This window comes from Hemiscyllium ocellatum, chromosome 1 (genome assembly GCF_020745735.1).
Source record: "Hemiscyllium ocellatum isolate sHemOce1 chromosome 1, sHemOce1.pat.X.cur, whole genome shotgun sequence".
Classification (NCBI taxonomy): Eukaryota; Metazoa; Chordata; class Chondrichthyes; order Orectolobiformes; family Hemiscylliidae; genus Hemiscyllium; species Hemiscyllium ocellatum.
The window spans coordinates 88,226,253-88,244,051 of NC_083401.1; the positions used below are offsets into that span (position 1 = coordinate 88,226,253).

At 41.8% G+C, this 17,799-nt stretch overlaps 1 protein-coding gene across 1 annotated transcript in view; it reads right to left on the reverse strand.

The window, feature by feature from the left end:
- zdhhc2 (zinc finger DHHC-type palmitoyltransferase 2) overlaps window positions 1-17,799 on the reverse strand; it is a 64,002-nt gene that overhangs the window by 32,631 nt on the left and 13,572 nt on the right. The window contains exons 3-6 of the mRNA XM_060830567.1: window positions 17,437-17,557; window positions 10,809-10,878; window positions 6,751-6,783; window positions 133-253 (exon numbers count right to left, since the gene is read on the reverse strand). Coding sequence (XP_060686550.1) covers window positions 133-253; window positions 6,751-6,783; window positions 10,809-10,878; window positions 17,437-17,557 — 345 coding nt within the window. The remainder of the gene's footprint in view (window positions 1-132; window positions 254-6,750; window positions 6,784-10,808; window positions 10,879-17,436; window positions 17,558-17,799) is intronic.

The window sequence follows — 17,799 nt, forward strand, 5'->3', positions numbered from 1 at the left end:
CATTGGTTAATTACCTCATTGACTGAATTTATTTATTCCATTAAAAAATACAGCAAAAATGTCCTTTTGTTAAACATCTCGATACTTAATCAAAGTGAATGAAGTATGACTATAGAATTATATTAAACTTACCATCCAAAACTTGATAAAGTACTGCAGGTCAGTGGCAGCGATAAAAATGCAGTAAAGCAAGGAGTAAGCCAAGAAAAGGAAAAAAAACTTGTAATTGGAGAATCCAACACAGTTGTTCACCCTGTAAATAAGCAAAAATATATCTTTTGTCACTTTTAATTAGAAATTAAATTTTTAAAAATTGCATGACAGCAATAGAAATGAAAACTGTGAGAGATTTAAAACTGGCTACTGATTCCATATCTTCCATGTTATATTGCTGTACAAAGTCAGCAGTTTATCATGTTGGCTCTATGTTAGTGACCTTTTTTAAGACTATTGGTTCCAATTGTGAGAAGTTATTTGATTTACTCTGAGCTCCCTTGAAATGCAGTATAGCATCAGATTTGTGCTTGGCCAGGTTTTCACATGTGTACTGGAAACTTCATGGCTTGCATATTTTCACTACAATGAGCAACATCCGTTTAAATATTTATAGTATGTGTACACCTACAATATATTGTAGCAATCAAGAAAATCCTACATTTGAAGTAAACTTTTTCTTCTACATTTCAATTTCAGTGGATGTTTTGTTGGAGTGGTGGCATGTGATCAATCTTGCAATTCTCAAAGAGGCACTTCAGTCGTGTCATCAGACACAATGATAACTCTGCTATTGGGTCCTCAGTGTGCAGGCAGCAAGAAATACATGGCATAGACTAATCTATCACAAAAGTCAGGAGAATGTCACGGGGCAGGGGCTTAAATATTTTAATTGTGAAATATAATCATTAGCCAGTGCACATGTGCCAGCCTCCAATTTTACAGCAATAGAGTCATAGTCATAGAGATGTACAGCATGGAAACAGACCCTTTAGCCCAACCTGTCTATGTCTTGGAAAAGCTAATTGCTCCATTACAATATTGAAATCTCACTCCTATACTGCAATTGGGAATGAGATTTAATTCTAATGGCTGCTAGTCAAGTTCTCATTGTCCTGGAGACAGGGACAGCCAGCTGCTAAAGGCAAGGACTTCTGAACGTCGTGTGACCTAGAGTGGTGGGACTGCTTGAGAAAAAGATATGTCCATTGCGATCTTCTAAGTTCCCTTCTACTTCCCTAAACTGGGCCTTTGGCCATCTAGCACATTACCTTTCAACTGCAACAACTCGCCTCCTCTTATCGCCCCCTTGACCACGACCCCACCTCCCACCACCAAACCATCATCTCCCAGACCATCCATGACCTCATCACCTCAGGGGATCTCCCATCCACCGCCTCTAACCTCATAGTCCCACAACCCCGCACCGCCCGTTTCTACCTCCTGCCCAAAATCCACAAACCTGCCTGCCCCGGCCGACCCATTGTCTCAGCCTGCTCCTGCCCCACCGAACTCATCTCCCAATACCTCGACACGGTCCTGTCCCCTTTAGTCCAAGAACTCCCCACCTACGTTCGGGACACCACCCACGCCCTCCACCTCCTCCAGGATTTTCGCTTCCCCGGTCCCCAATGCCTTATTTTCACTATGGACATCCAGTCCCTGTACACCTCCATCCCCCATCACGAAGGACTCAAAGCCCTCCGCTTCTTCCTTTCCCGCCGCACAACCAGTACCCTTCCACTGACACCCTTCTTCGACTGACTGAACTGGTCCTCACCCTGAATAACTTCTCTTTTCAATCCTCCCACTTCCTCCAAACTAAAGGAGTTGCCATGGGCACCCGCATGGGCCCCAGCTATGCCTGCCTCTTCGTAGGATATGTCCATCTTCCGCAACTACACTGGCACCACCCCCCACCTTTTCCTCCGCTACATCGATGACTGTATCGGCGCTGCCTTGTGCTCCCACAAGGAGGTTGAACAGTTCATAAACTTTACTAACACCTTCCATCCCGACCTGAAATTCACCTGGACTGTCTCAGACTCCTCCCTCCCCTTCCTAGACCTTTCCATCTCTATCTCGGGCGACCGACTCAACACAGACATCTACTATAAACCTCCTCCCACCCTTCCCCCTGCAAAAACTCCATCCCATATTCCCAATTCCTTCGTCTCCGCCGCATCTGCTCCCAGGAGGACCAGTTCCAACACCGCACAGCCCAGATGACCTCCTTCTTCAAGGACCGCAGAATCCCCCCAGACGTGATCGACGATGCCCTCTACCGCATCTCCTCCACTTCCCGCTCCTCCGCCCTTGAGCCCCGCTCCTCCAACCGCCACCAAGACAGAACCCCACTGGTTCTCACCTACCACCCCACCAACCTCCGCATACAACGTATCATCCGCCGTCATTTCCGCCACCTCCAAACGGACCCCACCACCAAGGATATATTTCCCTCCCCTCCCCTATCAGCGTTCCGCAAGGACCACTCCCTTCGTGACTCCCTCGTCAGATCCATATCCCCCACCAACCCAACCTGCACCCCTGGCACATTCCCCTGCAACCGCAGGAAATGTAAAACTTGCGCCCACACCTCCACACTCACTTCCCTCCAAGGCCCCAAGGGATCCTTCCATATCCGCCACAAGTTCACCTGTACCTCCACACACATCATCTATTGCATCCGCTGCACCCGATGTGGCCTCCTCTATATTGGGGAGACAGGCCGCTTACTTGCGGAACGCTTCAGAGAACACATCTGGGCCGCCTGGACCAACCAACCCAACCACCCCGTGGCTCAACACTTTAACTCTCACTCCCACTCCACCGAGGACATGCAGGTCCTTGGACTCCTCCACCGGCAGAACATAACAACACGACGGCTGGAGGAGGAGCGCCTCATCTTCCGCCTGGGAACCCGCCAACCACAAGGTATGAATTCAGATTTCTCCAGTTTCCTCATTTCCCCTCCCCCCATGTTGTCTCAGTCGGTTCCCTCAACTCAGCACCGCCCTCCTAACCTGCAATCTCCTTACTGACCTCTCCGCCCCCACTCCACTCCGGCCTATCACCCTCACCTTGACCTCCTTCCACCTATCCCACCTCCATCGCCCCTCCCCCAAGTCCCTCCTCCCTACCTTTTATCTTAGCCTGCTTGGCTACTCTCTCTCATTCCTGATGAAGGGCTTATGCTCGAAATGTCGAATTCCCTATTCCTGAGATGCTGCCTAACCTGCTGTGCTTTAACCAGCAACACATTTTCAGCTGTGATCTCCAGCATCTGCAGACCTCATTTTTTACTGCAACCACCTTATCTTTGTTCAACTGCCCTGGAATCTCAAACTCTAGCTCTCCAGCTCCAAGTTCTCATTTCCTCCTTTCCTTCCTCCTACTGCTAATTCTGATTTCCTTCATCCCTTCCCTCCCCAAACATATACCCTGCGAAGAGTTCCAACTGTTAATTGCATGGAACTTCGGGGTTACTATGGTCCAGTTATTATGGTTACTACACTACCACATTCTCAGTTCCCTCTCTGAAATATCAAGAAAGATTCTCTGAAATGATCATGGCCAAGAAAATAGGTACAATACCCGATCAAAGTGCAACACAATTCTCATGAGATTATGTCACCTGTTGAGAGTTCAGTTCATTTTGTCTTCCAAATGATGCCAAGTCAAATGGAATTAGCTACTTCAGCCAAAACATATATTGATGGAGAAGTTGCTAGATTCAGGAATGTGCAATGTTCCCCCTTCCTCAACAACTTAAATTTATATTAACAGAAGATGGAAGGTGTTTCAGAGGAGAATAACCAGACATAAACTGATGCCAAATCAAAGGCAGATTTAAGGATAAGCAACAAAAATTTTGGTCAATGAGATGGATTGAAGTGGGGCATCATGAGTGCAAATCAATTATTAATATTTTATATGGTGTGTGACTGTTAAAAACACAATAAATAGCCCAACAAAGATGGCTGTCATAATCATGTGTCAGGACTGAACAATAACCTTTGTAAACTTCTTCAAAGTCAACATCAGCCAGACAACCAACACCCACATACTTCTCAGTAAATCTGGAATGCTTGGAATGCTACGTATTGTGTTATAATCTGCTACAGAGATAATCATCATTAACTAAAACCCTTAAACAATCGATCTGCGAGTTAAATCCACTCTACAATCAGATGCATTAAGGATTACCTATTTAACCTCTGGAATGGGCCATAGACATTTGGCTATCTGCAATACATGCCTTTGATTCTATGGTAACTATTTGTCCTAGCCCAGCTGACATGGTCACATGGTTTCCTATAATATTACACAGTCTTTCTAACTGTATAATTTTGAAATAGCAGACAACTAAAGGGGTCAGAACTGCTCCACACATCATCGACTGACAGAATCAACACCAATAATTCTGGCTTGCAAAGGAAAAGTGTATAAAATGCAGCCTTCAACTTGCATTTGTGCAGTCTGTAAATAAAAATCTCCTTTCGTCAAAACACTGAAGCAGAAATTACATAATACTAAAACTTCCTCAGAATACTTTCAACATGAGTTTTTAAAGAGAAACAACTTCCTACAACTCCTCAACTGCTAGCTAGCTAAGCAACCCAAACTCACAAAGGAATAACCTTAATTGTGGACTTTTGGACTCTATCTCAATAGCAAGGTTATCAATAAATTGGTCCCCCTCAGTTGCTTTGTATTTTAAGTCGTTACTACTTGAATGATTTCTTTATCCGTTTTGAACGTATATCTCCTCATGTATTTGTTACTATGTTTGTGCAGCAAAGATTTCTCCACATCCATGGGTATACGAAATACACCATACTTCTAGTTTAACATTATCATAGGGTTATTGCAACCCTTTCAAAGTCAATACCCACAGACAGAGTGGAGAAATATGGGTTTAGATCAGAGTGGTGCTGGAAAAGCACAGCAGGTCAGGCAGCATCAGAGGAGCAGGAAAATTGACATTTTAGGCAAAAGCCCTTCATCAGGATGATGATTTTCCTGCTCCTCAGATGCTCCCTGACCTGCTGTGCTTTTCCAGCACCACTCTGATCTAAACTCTGGTTTCCAGCATCTGCAGTCCTCACTTTTGCCTGGAGTGGAGAAATATGCCCTATCATTTTATAAAAAAAAGGAACATATTTAAAAAGAAATTGCTCATGGATAGGTTGTGAAAAAAGGGAAGTGGTTTGTTTTATAACAAGCAATCTGTGTGTAACAAGGGCCATAAAAGGAGAAGGGCACAGGTGACAACTGGACAGAGTTAGGAAAGGAATTCTGGTGCTTTGGCTCTGAATAGCTGAAAGCACAGCTGCCAGTTGGGAGGATGGCAAAGGGAATGGGCGGTGCATACAAAAGATCGGAATTGAACATACACACAGTTTCAGAGTTGCTGGACAATTATAAGGCTGGAAGAAGTTACAGAGATAGGAAGACATGGAGTGATCTGAATACACGTATGAGAATTTTAAGTTTGAATCTTTGGTGAAATATGAACTAACATTGATCAATGAGTATAGGGCTGATAGACAGGTATGTAGTGCTGGAAAGGCATAGCATGTCAGGCAGCATCCGAGGAGCAGGGAAGTCAACATGTTGGGCAAAAGCCAAATGATAGACAGGTGTCTCTCGAAATTGTGTGTGTGGTCAATATATGGTCATATGATTCAAAATGTGGCATTTGACAAAGGACTGCTTGTTAGCAGTCCAAATAGCAGCTTTGTGACCATTATACTGTCATGCAGCTTTGAGGGATCACTGACAATTACTTATGTTAGGAAAAAGGCAATGGAGTTTGGGATGAGCTCAGATTATTGGAGGCTGCAAGGTAGGAGATTGGCCAGGAAAGCACTGGGACAATCACTTCTGGAATTAAGAAAAGCACAGATGAAAGTTTCAACAGACATTGTGAGGGATGGTTGATAATAAAGGGGAGAAAAGTAAGGAATCTATGTGATGTAGAAGGTCTGAAGTTGAAAATTCAATTGTGGATTCAAATTGGATGCTGGGGAATTTGTCGTCAAACTGCTCCAGTGTGAAACAATGGTCAGGGAGGGAAACTGAACTGTATACGCTTTTGGGGTGGAAACAAAGACAATAGACAGAATCACCATGAGCAAAGGTGGGGATGGTGCACGTCTGGACAGTGTGGGTTAAACATTAAACTTCAGCATTCCGGAAACTTAACCTGGACACATTCACCTGTGCATTTAATATGCATGTATTTAGAGGAGTTTTCGAAATTCCTGTGGGAACAGGGTGTCTGATTTTTAAACGGAATAAGGCACATTCAACTTAGCATTCCGGCTTTAGATATGAATGAGGAGCAGAGGTTGGCCAGTCAGCTCATCAAACCTGTTTGCCATTTTATAAAATCATGGCTGATTATTTCTTGTTCAAAGTTCCACATTCCCACCAAAATATTTGGTATTTTCCAACCACACTTTTACCTCTGAAGTTGCCAAGGACATATTATTGCTCCCTACTTTTGCCTGACCACAAATGGTAGGAACTTCAGAAATTGGAGATGTTGTAGCAGTCTGTAAGGAGAGGGGTGAAATGTTTTACTGATGAGTTCTCAAAGACACAGGGAGAGTTCCTGAATAGAGGAAAGCATATATAAATGCTTCTGCTTACAATATGCAAATATAAAACTTCTGAGAAATTATTGTGACCTTGTGTGGAACTACTGTATTTGTTGAAGAAGCCAGTATGAAGCTGAGATTTCATACGTACCAAGGGCAATGATGGTCCATCTTCAAAATGCACCTGTTGAAATACAAAATCATTGATTTTAATGTCTTACAAAACCAATCTATGATAAAATCCATTTCCTGTGTCTCCAGTTGTACCAGTGAAGTTCACATACTCTGGGAATGTAATGCTCAGACCACACTCAGTTCTAAGAGTTGCTAGATTGCAACATTCAATTCTCCCCAGCATCAATGATAATGATATAGATAAAGGCATTAAAGTAATAGCAAATTTGCTAATGACACAAAGCTGGGTGGCCGAATGAAACGTGAGGAGGATATTATGAGAATACGGGGTGACTTGGACAGGCTAGGTGAGTGGACAGATGCATGGCAGATGCAGTTTAATGTGGATAAATATGTGTGGTCATCTACTTTGGTGGCAAGAACAGAAAGGCAGATTACTATCTAAATGGAGTCAAGTTAAGTAAAGGGGAAGTACAACGAGATCTATATGTTGTTGAACATCAGTCAATGAAAACAAATATGCAGGTACAGCAGACAGTGAAGAAAGCTAATGGCATGCTGGCCTTCATAAGAGGAATTGAGTATAGGAGCAAAGAGGTCCTTCTGCAGCTGTACAGGGCCCTGGTGAGACCACACCTGGAGTATTGTGTGCAGTTTGGTCTCCAAATTTGAAGAAAGACATTTTGGATATTGAGGGAGTGCAGCATAGATTCACGAGATCAATTCCCAGAATAGCAGGATTATCATATGTTGAAAGATTGGAGTGACTGGGCTTGTATATACTTGAGTTTAGAAGGATGGGAGGGGATCTGATTAAGACGTACAAGATTATTAAAGATTGGACACTTTGGAGGAAGGAAGCATGTTTCTGCTGATGGGTGAGTCCAGAACCAGATGACACAGTTTATAAATAAGGGGTAGGCCGTTTAGAATAGAGTTGAGGAGACACTTCTTCACCCAGAGCGTGATGGATTTATGGAATGTTCTGCCCCATAAGGCAGTGGAGGCCAAGTCTCTGGATACTTTCAAGAAAGAGATGGATAGAGCTCTTAGAGATAGTGGAATCAAGGGTTATGGGGATAAGGCAGGAACAGGATACTGATTGAGGATGATCAGCCTTGATCATAATGAGTGGTGGTGCTGGCTCGACGGGCCGAGTGGCCTACTCCTTCACCTATTATCTATTGTCTATAACAAGGGAGAGGCTTTTTACAAACTTTACAATACATGACTAAGGACAGTTCAGGGTCACTGAAGACAGTTAAAAAATTACAGACAGGGACTGAAGGTTTGCAAGTGAGTGAGATGGCAGTGTGGACACCAAGTTAGGAGTGTTGATTTTTAGTGACATTGTGGGGAAGTCAACATGAGCTCTATGTAGGAGAATCAGTGAAAAGAAATCAAGAGCCTTTGGATAACTCTGTGCACTTAGAGTTTAAGCCAAAGTACAGCAGTTTTAAAAAAAAATTATCTTGTGGGACATGGGCATCACTGACTGGCAGTATTTAGTGCCTGTCCCTAATTGCCCTTGAGAACATTATAGCAAGCTGCTTTCTTGAACCGCTGCAGTCCATGTCCTATAGGTTGATCCATGATGCTATTAGGAAGGGATTTCTGGGATTTTAACTCAGTGACAGTGAAGGCACAGTGATTTATTTTCAAGCCAGGATGGTGCCTGACCTCCAAGTGGTAGTGTACCCATGTATCTGCTGCCTTTGTCCTTCTAGATGGGAATGGTCGTGGGTTTGGAAAGTGCTGTCTGAGAACTTTTGGTGAATTTCTGACGTGCATCTTGTAGATATTACACAGTGTTGCTTCTGAGCATTGGTGGAGAAGGGAATGGATGCTTGTGAATTTGGTGCTAAATCATGGATGTTGCCAAAGTTCTTGAGTATTGTTGGAGCAGCATCCATCCAGGCAAGTGGAGAGTATTACATTGCCCCCCTGACTTGTGCCTTGTAGACAGTGGACAGGCTTTGGGAGTCAGGAACTGAGCTATTTGCTACACTATTCTCTGACCTGCTCTTGTCGCCACTGTGTTCACGTGGCAAGTCCAGTCGAATTTCTGGTCAATGGTAACCCCCAGGATCTGGGGGATTCAGCGAGGTTAATACCATTGAATATGTATAAAGGGTGGTGGTCTTGTATTGGATGTGGTCATTGCCTGACATTTGTGTGGTGCGAATGTTACTTGCCACTTGTCAGCCCAAGCCTTGATACTGTACAGATCTTGTTTCTAGTTTGTGAAGAGTTGCAAACGGTGCTGAACATTCAGCAATTATCAGAGAACATCCCCACCTCTGCCCTATGGTGGTGGGATGGTCACTGATGAAGCAGATTAAGATGGTTGGGCCCAGGACACTACCCTGAGGAACTTGTGTAGAGATGTTCTGGAGCTGAGTTGACTGACCTACTACAACCATAAGCATCTTCCTATGTTCCATGTGTGACTCCAACCAGTACAGAGTTTGCTGCCTGATCCCATTGATTTCAGTTTTGCTAGGGCTCCTTGAAGCCACACTCAGTCGAATCAGCCTTGATGTCAAGGGCTGTCACTGTCACCTCACCTCTGGAATTCAACACAGTTAGATGTTGCAGTAAAAGTCTTTGAATTTATGAGAATCCCATGAAGCCAGTTGCCACTGACTGGTGAGTTGCACCAAGAGCAAGGATGGAAAAGGCACAAACACTATCTGCTGGACTCAGTTGAACAAAATGGGAGCTCAGGGACAAACACAGAAAATAGGAGGCTTGAAGAAAGTAGCTTTCTATGAAAAGCTGGAATTGTGCTTATGGAGAAGCCCTGGAGTGCAGATTTTGGAGACCAGGGGAGTGTGGACCAAGGACAGGAGGGTTATTGATTAGAACAGGAGACACTGAGGCATTCCATGACATAATGGCTCAAAATGGCTTTTCAAGAGGAATTAGTGAAAGTGAAGAACTGTAATCACTTGTAAATTTTAATGAGATTTGATGACTCATGTTTTTAACATCTTGGGGGATTACTGAGAAATGCCTGCGAATTGTCTGGATAGCTTTTGCTATCTGATGTGCACTGTGGGCTTTCGATCACAGGTTATTATCCATATTTATCATGTGGTAATTATGGGCATTATAAGTAAGTTGTACACATATGGTGGGTGGCATTACTGACCTAACTTGTAAAGTTATTATGAATTAACAACTGGAATAAATGGCACATGTCCTATCTAACTATAAGACCATAAGACCAGGTAAAATACAGACAAAATAAAAATGAAAGAAAATAATTGGTTTAACTTTAACTATCAAAATGCCAAACAATTACTACCAATTAACTGTTCCAATATAGTAACATCCCATAAACACATCCTTGGCAAAGGCAAATTCAGTAAAATAGAGTGTCTTGCACACAATGCTAGCAACAGGAAAAAAACCATAGTTTTACCAAACCCTGTCAAAACCGTACTTTTATCTTAGTTAGAGGCAAGCGTAAGGTGCTGCATTCCAGATATGATTGGATTGGTCAAACTATTAGGCTTTAGTAAAACACACTTCAGTCTTACCCTACAGATAAAATATGTACAAAAGAGAATTGGCATAACTTTAACTCTATCAAAGTACTTCACAAAATAATATATTGTTTAACTACTAGTCATCAACTGTTCCAACATAGCAGCATCCCATAAACACATCCTCGGCAAAGGTAAATTCAACAAAGCATTTTTCCCTCATTGCTCTAGTCCAGGAGAAAGGAAAAATCGAAAGCATGAATCTAGCAGCAGAGAGAGAGTTTGAGCTTTTGCAGCAGCAGAGAGATAGCTGTATCTAGCAGCTTCAGCTGTAAATTTAAAAAGTAATTAGGGAAAGGCCACAAAAAAACTGAATAAATATGAACTGCACAGACTTGAAAAGGCTATTGAGAAAAAGATTTAATAATATTCTTATGATGCTGAGATTATTCAGTGTTTCCTCGAAGAGCAGTGTACATTCAACCACATATGATAATATTTATGAAATGTCACAGACAACTGTCAACTTAAAACTACAAAAGAAGAAACTGAAATTTAGAAATGTTATAAAATGGATGCTTACTTGTCACAGACTGAGCAGTGGTGACAACGATCTGGCTTCACAAGTTGGCATCTGTCACAGTATCGAATTGCTTTGAAAATAAAGCTACATATAAGAACAAAAATCTTGGCAAAGCTAGACATTTGTTAAAAACATGTTAATCCAACTCATTATCTTTCCTTCATCTCATCTTTTTGAAACTCGAAATAAGATAGTGTCATTCTTATTCTACATAAACAGGTATCTGCCATTTAAAGTACAGTCTAATAACATTTCTATTTGAGTGAAATGGTAAATTAGGGGATAAAAACAAATGAAAGAATGGCAGAAAAAAAACAGAAATTGCAGGAAAAACTCAGCAGGTCAGGCAGCATCTGTGGAGAGAAATCAGTTAACATTTCATGTTCGGTGTCTAGTTCTGAAGAAGGGTCACTGCATCTGAAATGTTAACACGGATTACTCTCCACAGAGGCTGCCAGACCTGCTGCGTTTTTCCAGCCATTTCTGTTTTTGTTGGTAAATTAGGGGCATGTCCTGAATAGAACTGATGCTATTTTGTTTCAGGGTAGTCACTGAGCATGCTCAGTAAAAGCAAACTGTTGTTTTCTCTCTCTTTCTCTGACCATCTTGCTTTGCCGCTTCTCTCTCCGACCTTCTCACTCACTATTTCCTGAGCGGGACAGACGGAGTAGGAAAGTCAAAAGCTAAGTTCAAAGAGTTAGTAAGTTATTAAGAGTAATTTATTAAAAGCTAGTAAGAGGACCTTTGGACCAATTATGTTCAAAGCCGCCAATAAAGTTTTAATGTAAAAATTACAGATGCAACCCACCATTTCTTAATACCAAGTGGTTTTCATTTAACACGTTTTTAATGATTATTAATTTTTAGGAATAAATGAGGAGTAGTTGCACCTGTTTATCCAATCTTTTATCAAATAAACTACCTCATTTACTCAAAAACATTAAACCAACCAAGACTTCATTAAAGTGTGTTAACCTCCTCCATTAAAATAACAGAAGGGGGTTCATATGAACATATTGAGTATTTAAAATTATTCATACAATTTAAAACAACAGGAATAATTATAATACAAGAAATGAAATCCAGTCTTTCACAATTAAAAAAAAAGTAACCTATAATCACACAACACCAGGTTATAGTCCAATAAGTTGTGGAGTACAAGATCGTAAGACATAGAATTTATAGCAAAAGTTTACAACGTGACGGAACTGAAATTATACATTGAAAAAGACCTCGATTGTTTAAGTCTCTCATCTTTTAGAATGACCACTTTGGTTTCAGTTCTTTCATATGTAAATCCCAGAACGTTTCAAAGTTACATCCTCAAGTGAACTTTGACAATAAGTGCCATGTCAGCCCAGACAATGCATTTAAGGTGTGAGGTGCCCTGTGTGAGGCTGTCTGTGCCCCAATGTTCAGACTAATTCTAATCTAAAAAATGATTTGGAGTTCGACTGGGGTGTACAAAGTTAAAAATCACACAACACCAGGTTATAGTCCAACAGGTTTAATTAGAAGCACTAGCTTTCGAAGCGCTGCTCGTTCATCAGGTGATGAACAAGCATCACTCTGAAAGCTAGTGCTTCTAATTGAACTTATTGGACTATAACCTGGTGTTGTGTGATTTTTAACTTAATCTAAAAAAGGGATTTAGAGAATCTTACATGGATTCATGCAGTTTTTGAGCAAAATAAAATGTAATTCTGCAAGTACAAAATCACCCAACAAACTTATATCTGGGTGTATGTGTGGGGAGTGTGTGTGTGACTGTGAAAGAGCATGTGTATGTGTGTGACTGTGAGTGCAAAGGGATATAGATCTGTGAGAGGGTGCATGTGTGCATGAGAGTGTATGGGTGAGCGTATGAGAAAGAGCTTGTGTATCAGAGAGGATCTGCGTGTGTTTGTGTCTGTCTGTAGGCGTGTGTGTGTGTGTGTCTGTTTGTCTGTCTCTGTGAGTCTGTGTGTAGTGCAGTCACCTGTAATGTGACGTGAACCCAAGGTCCTGGTTGAGGCTAACCCCACGGGTACTGACCTTGGCTAACAGCCTCTGCTCGGCCACTTTGCATTGTTGCCTGTCCCGAAATCTCTCTGAGGTCGAATGTTCCAGACCACTGAAGTGTTCTCCGACTGAGAGGGAGCATTCCTCTCTATTGACTGTCGTGCGGTGTCTGAAGGGAACCCTGTCAGTTGCAGCTCTTGTCTATCTCCTGAGGAGGTCATTATGTTTTCGCGCTATAGCATGCTGGAACTGGCAGTTAATGAGTTGAGCACCATACCCTGTTCTTATGAGGGCATCCTTGAGTACTTAGTGCCAATCACATTCCTCCTCATCTGAACAGATCCAGTGTACATGTAAGGCTTGTCCGTGGGGTATGGTTGTTTTAATATGTTTTGAGTGGAAGCTGGAGAAGTGTAGCATCGTGAGGTTAGTGGTAGAGTGAGGTGCTGAGGTGCCCATCCTTGAAAGAGATGCATATGCCCAAGAATGAGACATAAACTATAGAGTAGTAGTAGTAGTCCGTGGTGAGTTTGATGGTGGGATGAAGCTTGTTGATATCACTGGGTATTTGTTTCAGTAAGTCCTCACTATGGGTCCAGAGGAAAAAATGTATTTGATATACCTGGTGTATAATGTTGGTTGGAGGTACGGCATTGAGAAGAAGTCTTGTTTGAAGCTGTGCATGAAAATGTTGACATATTGGGGTGCAAATTTGGTTCCCATGGCTATTCCATGTGTCTGGAAGAATAACCGGTTGTCAAAGGTGAAATGTGATCAAGGATAAAGTGGATAAGTTGTAGGATGGTTCTCGGAGGTTGGTAGTTGTTGGTGTTGAATACTGAGGCTGTTGCTGCAATGCCATCATTGTGGGGATGCTGGTGGAGAGTGCTGAAACATCCACTGTGACAAGAAATGTACCTGGTTCGACTCGTCTGTGGGCGCTGAGTTTCTGTAAGAAATCTGTAGTGTTGCGACTGAAGCTCGTGGTCACCTGTACAATGGCCTTCAACATAGCCAGAGAGGTTCTCACACAGGGTCCCATTGCCTGATAGGAAATGTAGGGAACTCTGAAGAACTGGATCCAAAGTCCTGATCAATGTGTTTAGTTCACGAGTGTGCTCTTTGGTCGGATCAGCCGGTAGCTGCCTGCAGTGTTCCTGGTTGTTCAGTTGTTGGTACAGTTCCTTGAAGTAATCTGTTCTATTCTGAATGACGATGGCTCCTTCTTTATCTGCTGCTTTGATGACAATGTGATTGGTTTTGAGAGCACGGATGGCGTTGCGTTGTGATTCGACGATATTCTGCTCAGCTTGTATGTGTGGCTGATGAATCTGGCATTTATATATTTCCTGATGGTTTGAGCATACATGCCATGTCCAGGGCAGAGGCCCTCTGGTAGGATCCAAGTTGACTCCTTCTTTGGTCGCTCCTCTATGGATTCCTGTGAAGACTGTTTCCGTTCCTCGGTGGGCTCATTGGGAATCACTGCTGGCATCTTGAAAGAATTCCCGGAGTCTCATTTGTCTGATGAATTCCTCAATGTCTGCTGCAAGACCCATGGTGGTGGGGCAGAAATTGAGACCTCTCCTAAGAACTTCAATTTCTTCCAGTTGAAGGGTGTGACCCAATGAGTTGATGATCGACTTCCCCGCGATGATAACATTTTCCGCTGTGGTGCCAGGGTAGGCCTGGCTACTGCTGGTGGTGATGCCAAGTTTCTCCGGTTTTACATATGAAAGAACTGAAACCAACATGGTCATTGTAAAAGATGAGAGACTTCACAAACAATCCAGGTCTTTTTCGATATATAATTTCAGTTACATCACACTGTAAACTTTTGCTATAAATTATGTGTCTTACGATCTTATACTCCACAACCACCTGATGAAGGAGCAGCGCTCCAAAAGCTCATGCTTCCAAATAAATCTGTTGGACTATAACCTGGTGTTGTGAGATTTTTAAAATTGTACACCCCAGTCCAACATCAGCACCTCCAAATCGTAATCTGTAATGCATTATTTCATCATAAATAAGAATGGTTGCTATTATTGTAATATTTCTGTATATATTTCATAGCTTTTCCCCCTCACATGTCCAAATGCTATAGTAACATCACAACAATTAAAACAAAAATCAATTTGTGTCATTTAATACATCATATAATAAAGTCACCATTTCTATCACAGGCTATTATTAAAAATGTTAGACTAGACAATCTTGTACCCTCCTAGACAGTGACATGGCACCACAACATGTGATGTTTTGGTACAAGGCTACCTGCCTCACCTTCACCAACTCTCTCTGTTCCATGGAACAAGTGTACTCAGCATGTTATGTGTTTGCTGATATATTCTCAAAAGCAGGCAGGCCACCCCAGGAAATGTTTCAACTCTTGTTAGCTTTCTCAAAGATGACAATCCAGCCTATCACATCTGACTAGATTCCCTACAGTGTGGAAACAGGCCCTTCGGCCCAACTAGTCCACACCAACCCTCCGAAGAGTAACCCACCAAGACCCATAATTCTGATAAAGACTAATCTGATAAAGTTACACAGAGGGCTGATGGAGATAGTGCAGCAGGGATGTTGATTAAGATTTTGAAAGGTATTTGAAACATTGTCATGAAATAGCTATCTTTGACAAATAGAATAACAAGATATTAAAGGGTTAGTGATAACATTGATATGTATTAGGCTAAAGAATAGGAGGCAAACAATAACAGCTGGAGAGAAGTATGTAATAGGATTACTGAGACCATTGCTTTTCTTATATATAAATGACCTTCATACAGCAGGAACAATTTAGGCATTTGTGGATGATATAAAATTTGAGAATTTGGTAAGTTGTCCGGATAATAGACTTGATATCAGAGACAGACAGGTTAAATGGACAGATATGTGCCTACAGATGAAGCAATAACTTTTAAGAGAAACGATAGAGAGGTAGAACAGTGCAATTACCAAGGGACTGAAAGAGTGGAAGGAAGTAGTCATCTCGAGTCAACAAGGTTGCAAAAAAGAGTACTTTTTAAAGTGGGGAAATGAGAAAAAACGCAAACTCTTAACAAGTGTCTGATTAGGCTTTAATTTGAATATTGTCTACAATTCTGGGTACCACATACATTAAAGCCTAGCAGGAATGGGGGGTGGGGGCGGGGGAGGGTGTAGAAATATTGGAGAAGGTGAGATTGTTCTACTTAGAGCATGGAAGAGGAGACTTCAAATCTTTAAGTGTCTTTGATAGTCAAAGTTGGAAGAAATGCTTTTCTCTGGCAAGAGGGTCAATAAGCAGAGAAATAGAATTAAATAACTGCCATTGAAGTGGCGTAGAACTGAGGAGTATGGTTTGAAAACACAGCTAGTTGTTAAGATCTCATATTGTCTCTCATTGGAGATGGTCATTACTTTGCATTTGCGTGACTCAAACATTTATTGCCACCTGTCAGCCTAAGTCTGAACATGGACTGCTTCAGTATCTGAGAAGTTGAAAATGATGGAAGAAATGTCATGGATAAGCATCTGAGGATGGTTGAGTCCAGGACACTACCCAAAGGAAGTCCTGAAGAGATGTCCTGGAAATGAGATGACCGACCTCCAACAACTATAGCCATCTTCCAAAGTGCCAGCAGAGAGTTTGCTCCCTCACTCCCATTGTTTCCAGTTTTTTTTAGGGCTCCCTGACGCCACGTTCAGTAAAAGCAGCTTTGATGCAAAAGGCTGTTACTTGTACCTCAGCTCTGGAATTCAACATTTTTGTCCACGTTTAAACTAAAGCCGTAATAAGCATGGTCAAATTCAGTAAGAAAAACATGAAATATGATACTTTTTTTGTGACATGTTAAGCCAAGAGTTATCACCTCATAAATATTCCTGTGTTTGATGTACTGTGTGAACATCCTAATATATACTGCATTTTAAAAACCAACAGTTGCAAACAGCTAGAGCTGAAGTTGTAGAATTATAGAATCATACAACATAGAAACAGACCCTTTGGCCTACCATGTCTGTACTGACCAATGAACACCAAACTGCACTAATCCTATTAAAATGGCATATTTTTCCCCTGGTCCTTACCTTATGGTCAGTCACAAGATGTCATTTTGGACTTGTCAAAAACTGGCATCCCCATTTCAGAACGTGCATTTTTGCAATTTGAAAAAAAAGAGATCAAGACTTCAGCCCTGAGACAGAATTTATGAGTGTGCATTCTGAAATGCTGCAATCACAATAAGGACTTTCATTCCACAGGTGTTTGAGTTGCAGGAATACCAAGAACACTGTAGTGACAGTTTGGCACTTACACCAATAACATTCCCAACAAGGGAGCAGAAAATTACTGCAGAGAGTTGTACTGAAATTGAATTATTAACTCTGTTTCTCATACCACAGATGCTGCCAGACCTGCTGAGTTTCTCCAGCATTTTCTGTGTTTGTAGCAGAAAATTGCTGAACAAATCTACAGAATAGGATTTGCACTTTGGCTAAGGAATGACCCTTCTGAATTGCTTTCTTTGCAGCCTTCAATAGCAATCTCCCTTTCATCAGATCCTTTTTCTGGTTTCAATATACACTAAAACCTAAACTCAGCCACTAAGCTTTGCTGCTTAGAACAGTACTTGCTATTTACCTCCAGATAAGGTTCTTGTGTAAATAGGTAACTCCTTAGCCATTCGTCTAAGGACTTCCTGTTGACCTTCACCTCGGTCCTCACGTTCAATTTGTTCTCGGTCGGTGTATGACAGATGAAACTGTGGATATAGATAAAGGGAAAAAAAAACAAATTAACCAACAAGTGTTTTTGAAATTTTAATTCCTTTCAGCTCAGAATTCATTAAATGTGGGCCAGTTTGGACCATATCTACAATAGTTTAGCTAATGGTCTGAAACAGATAGTCTAAGAGATGTAATTATGAGTGACAGAATTGTAACTCTGAGAAATAGTTTTACGAGTTCAAAGTTCTTATTCAGATGCTCTCAACTTGCTCAACTA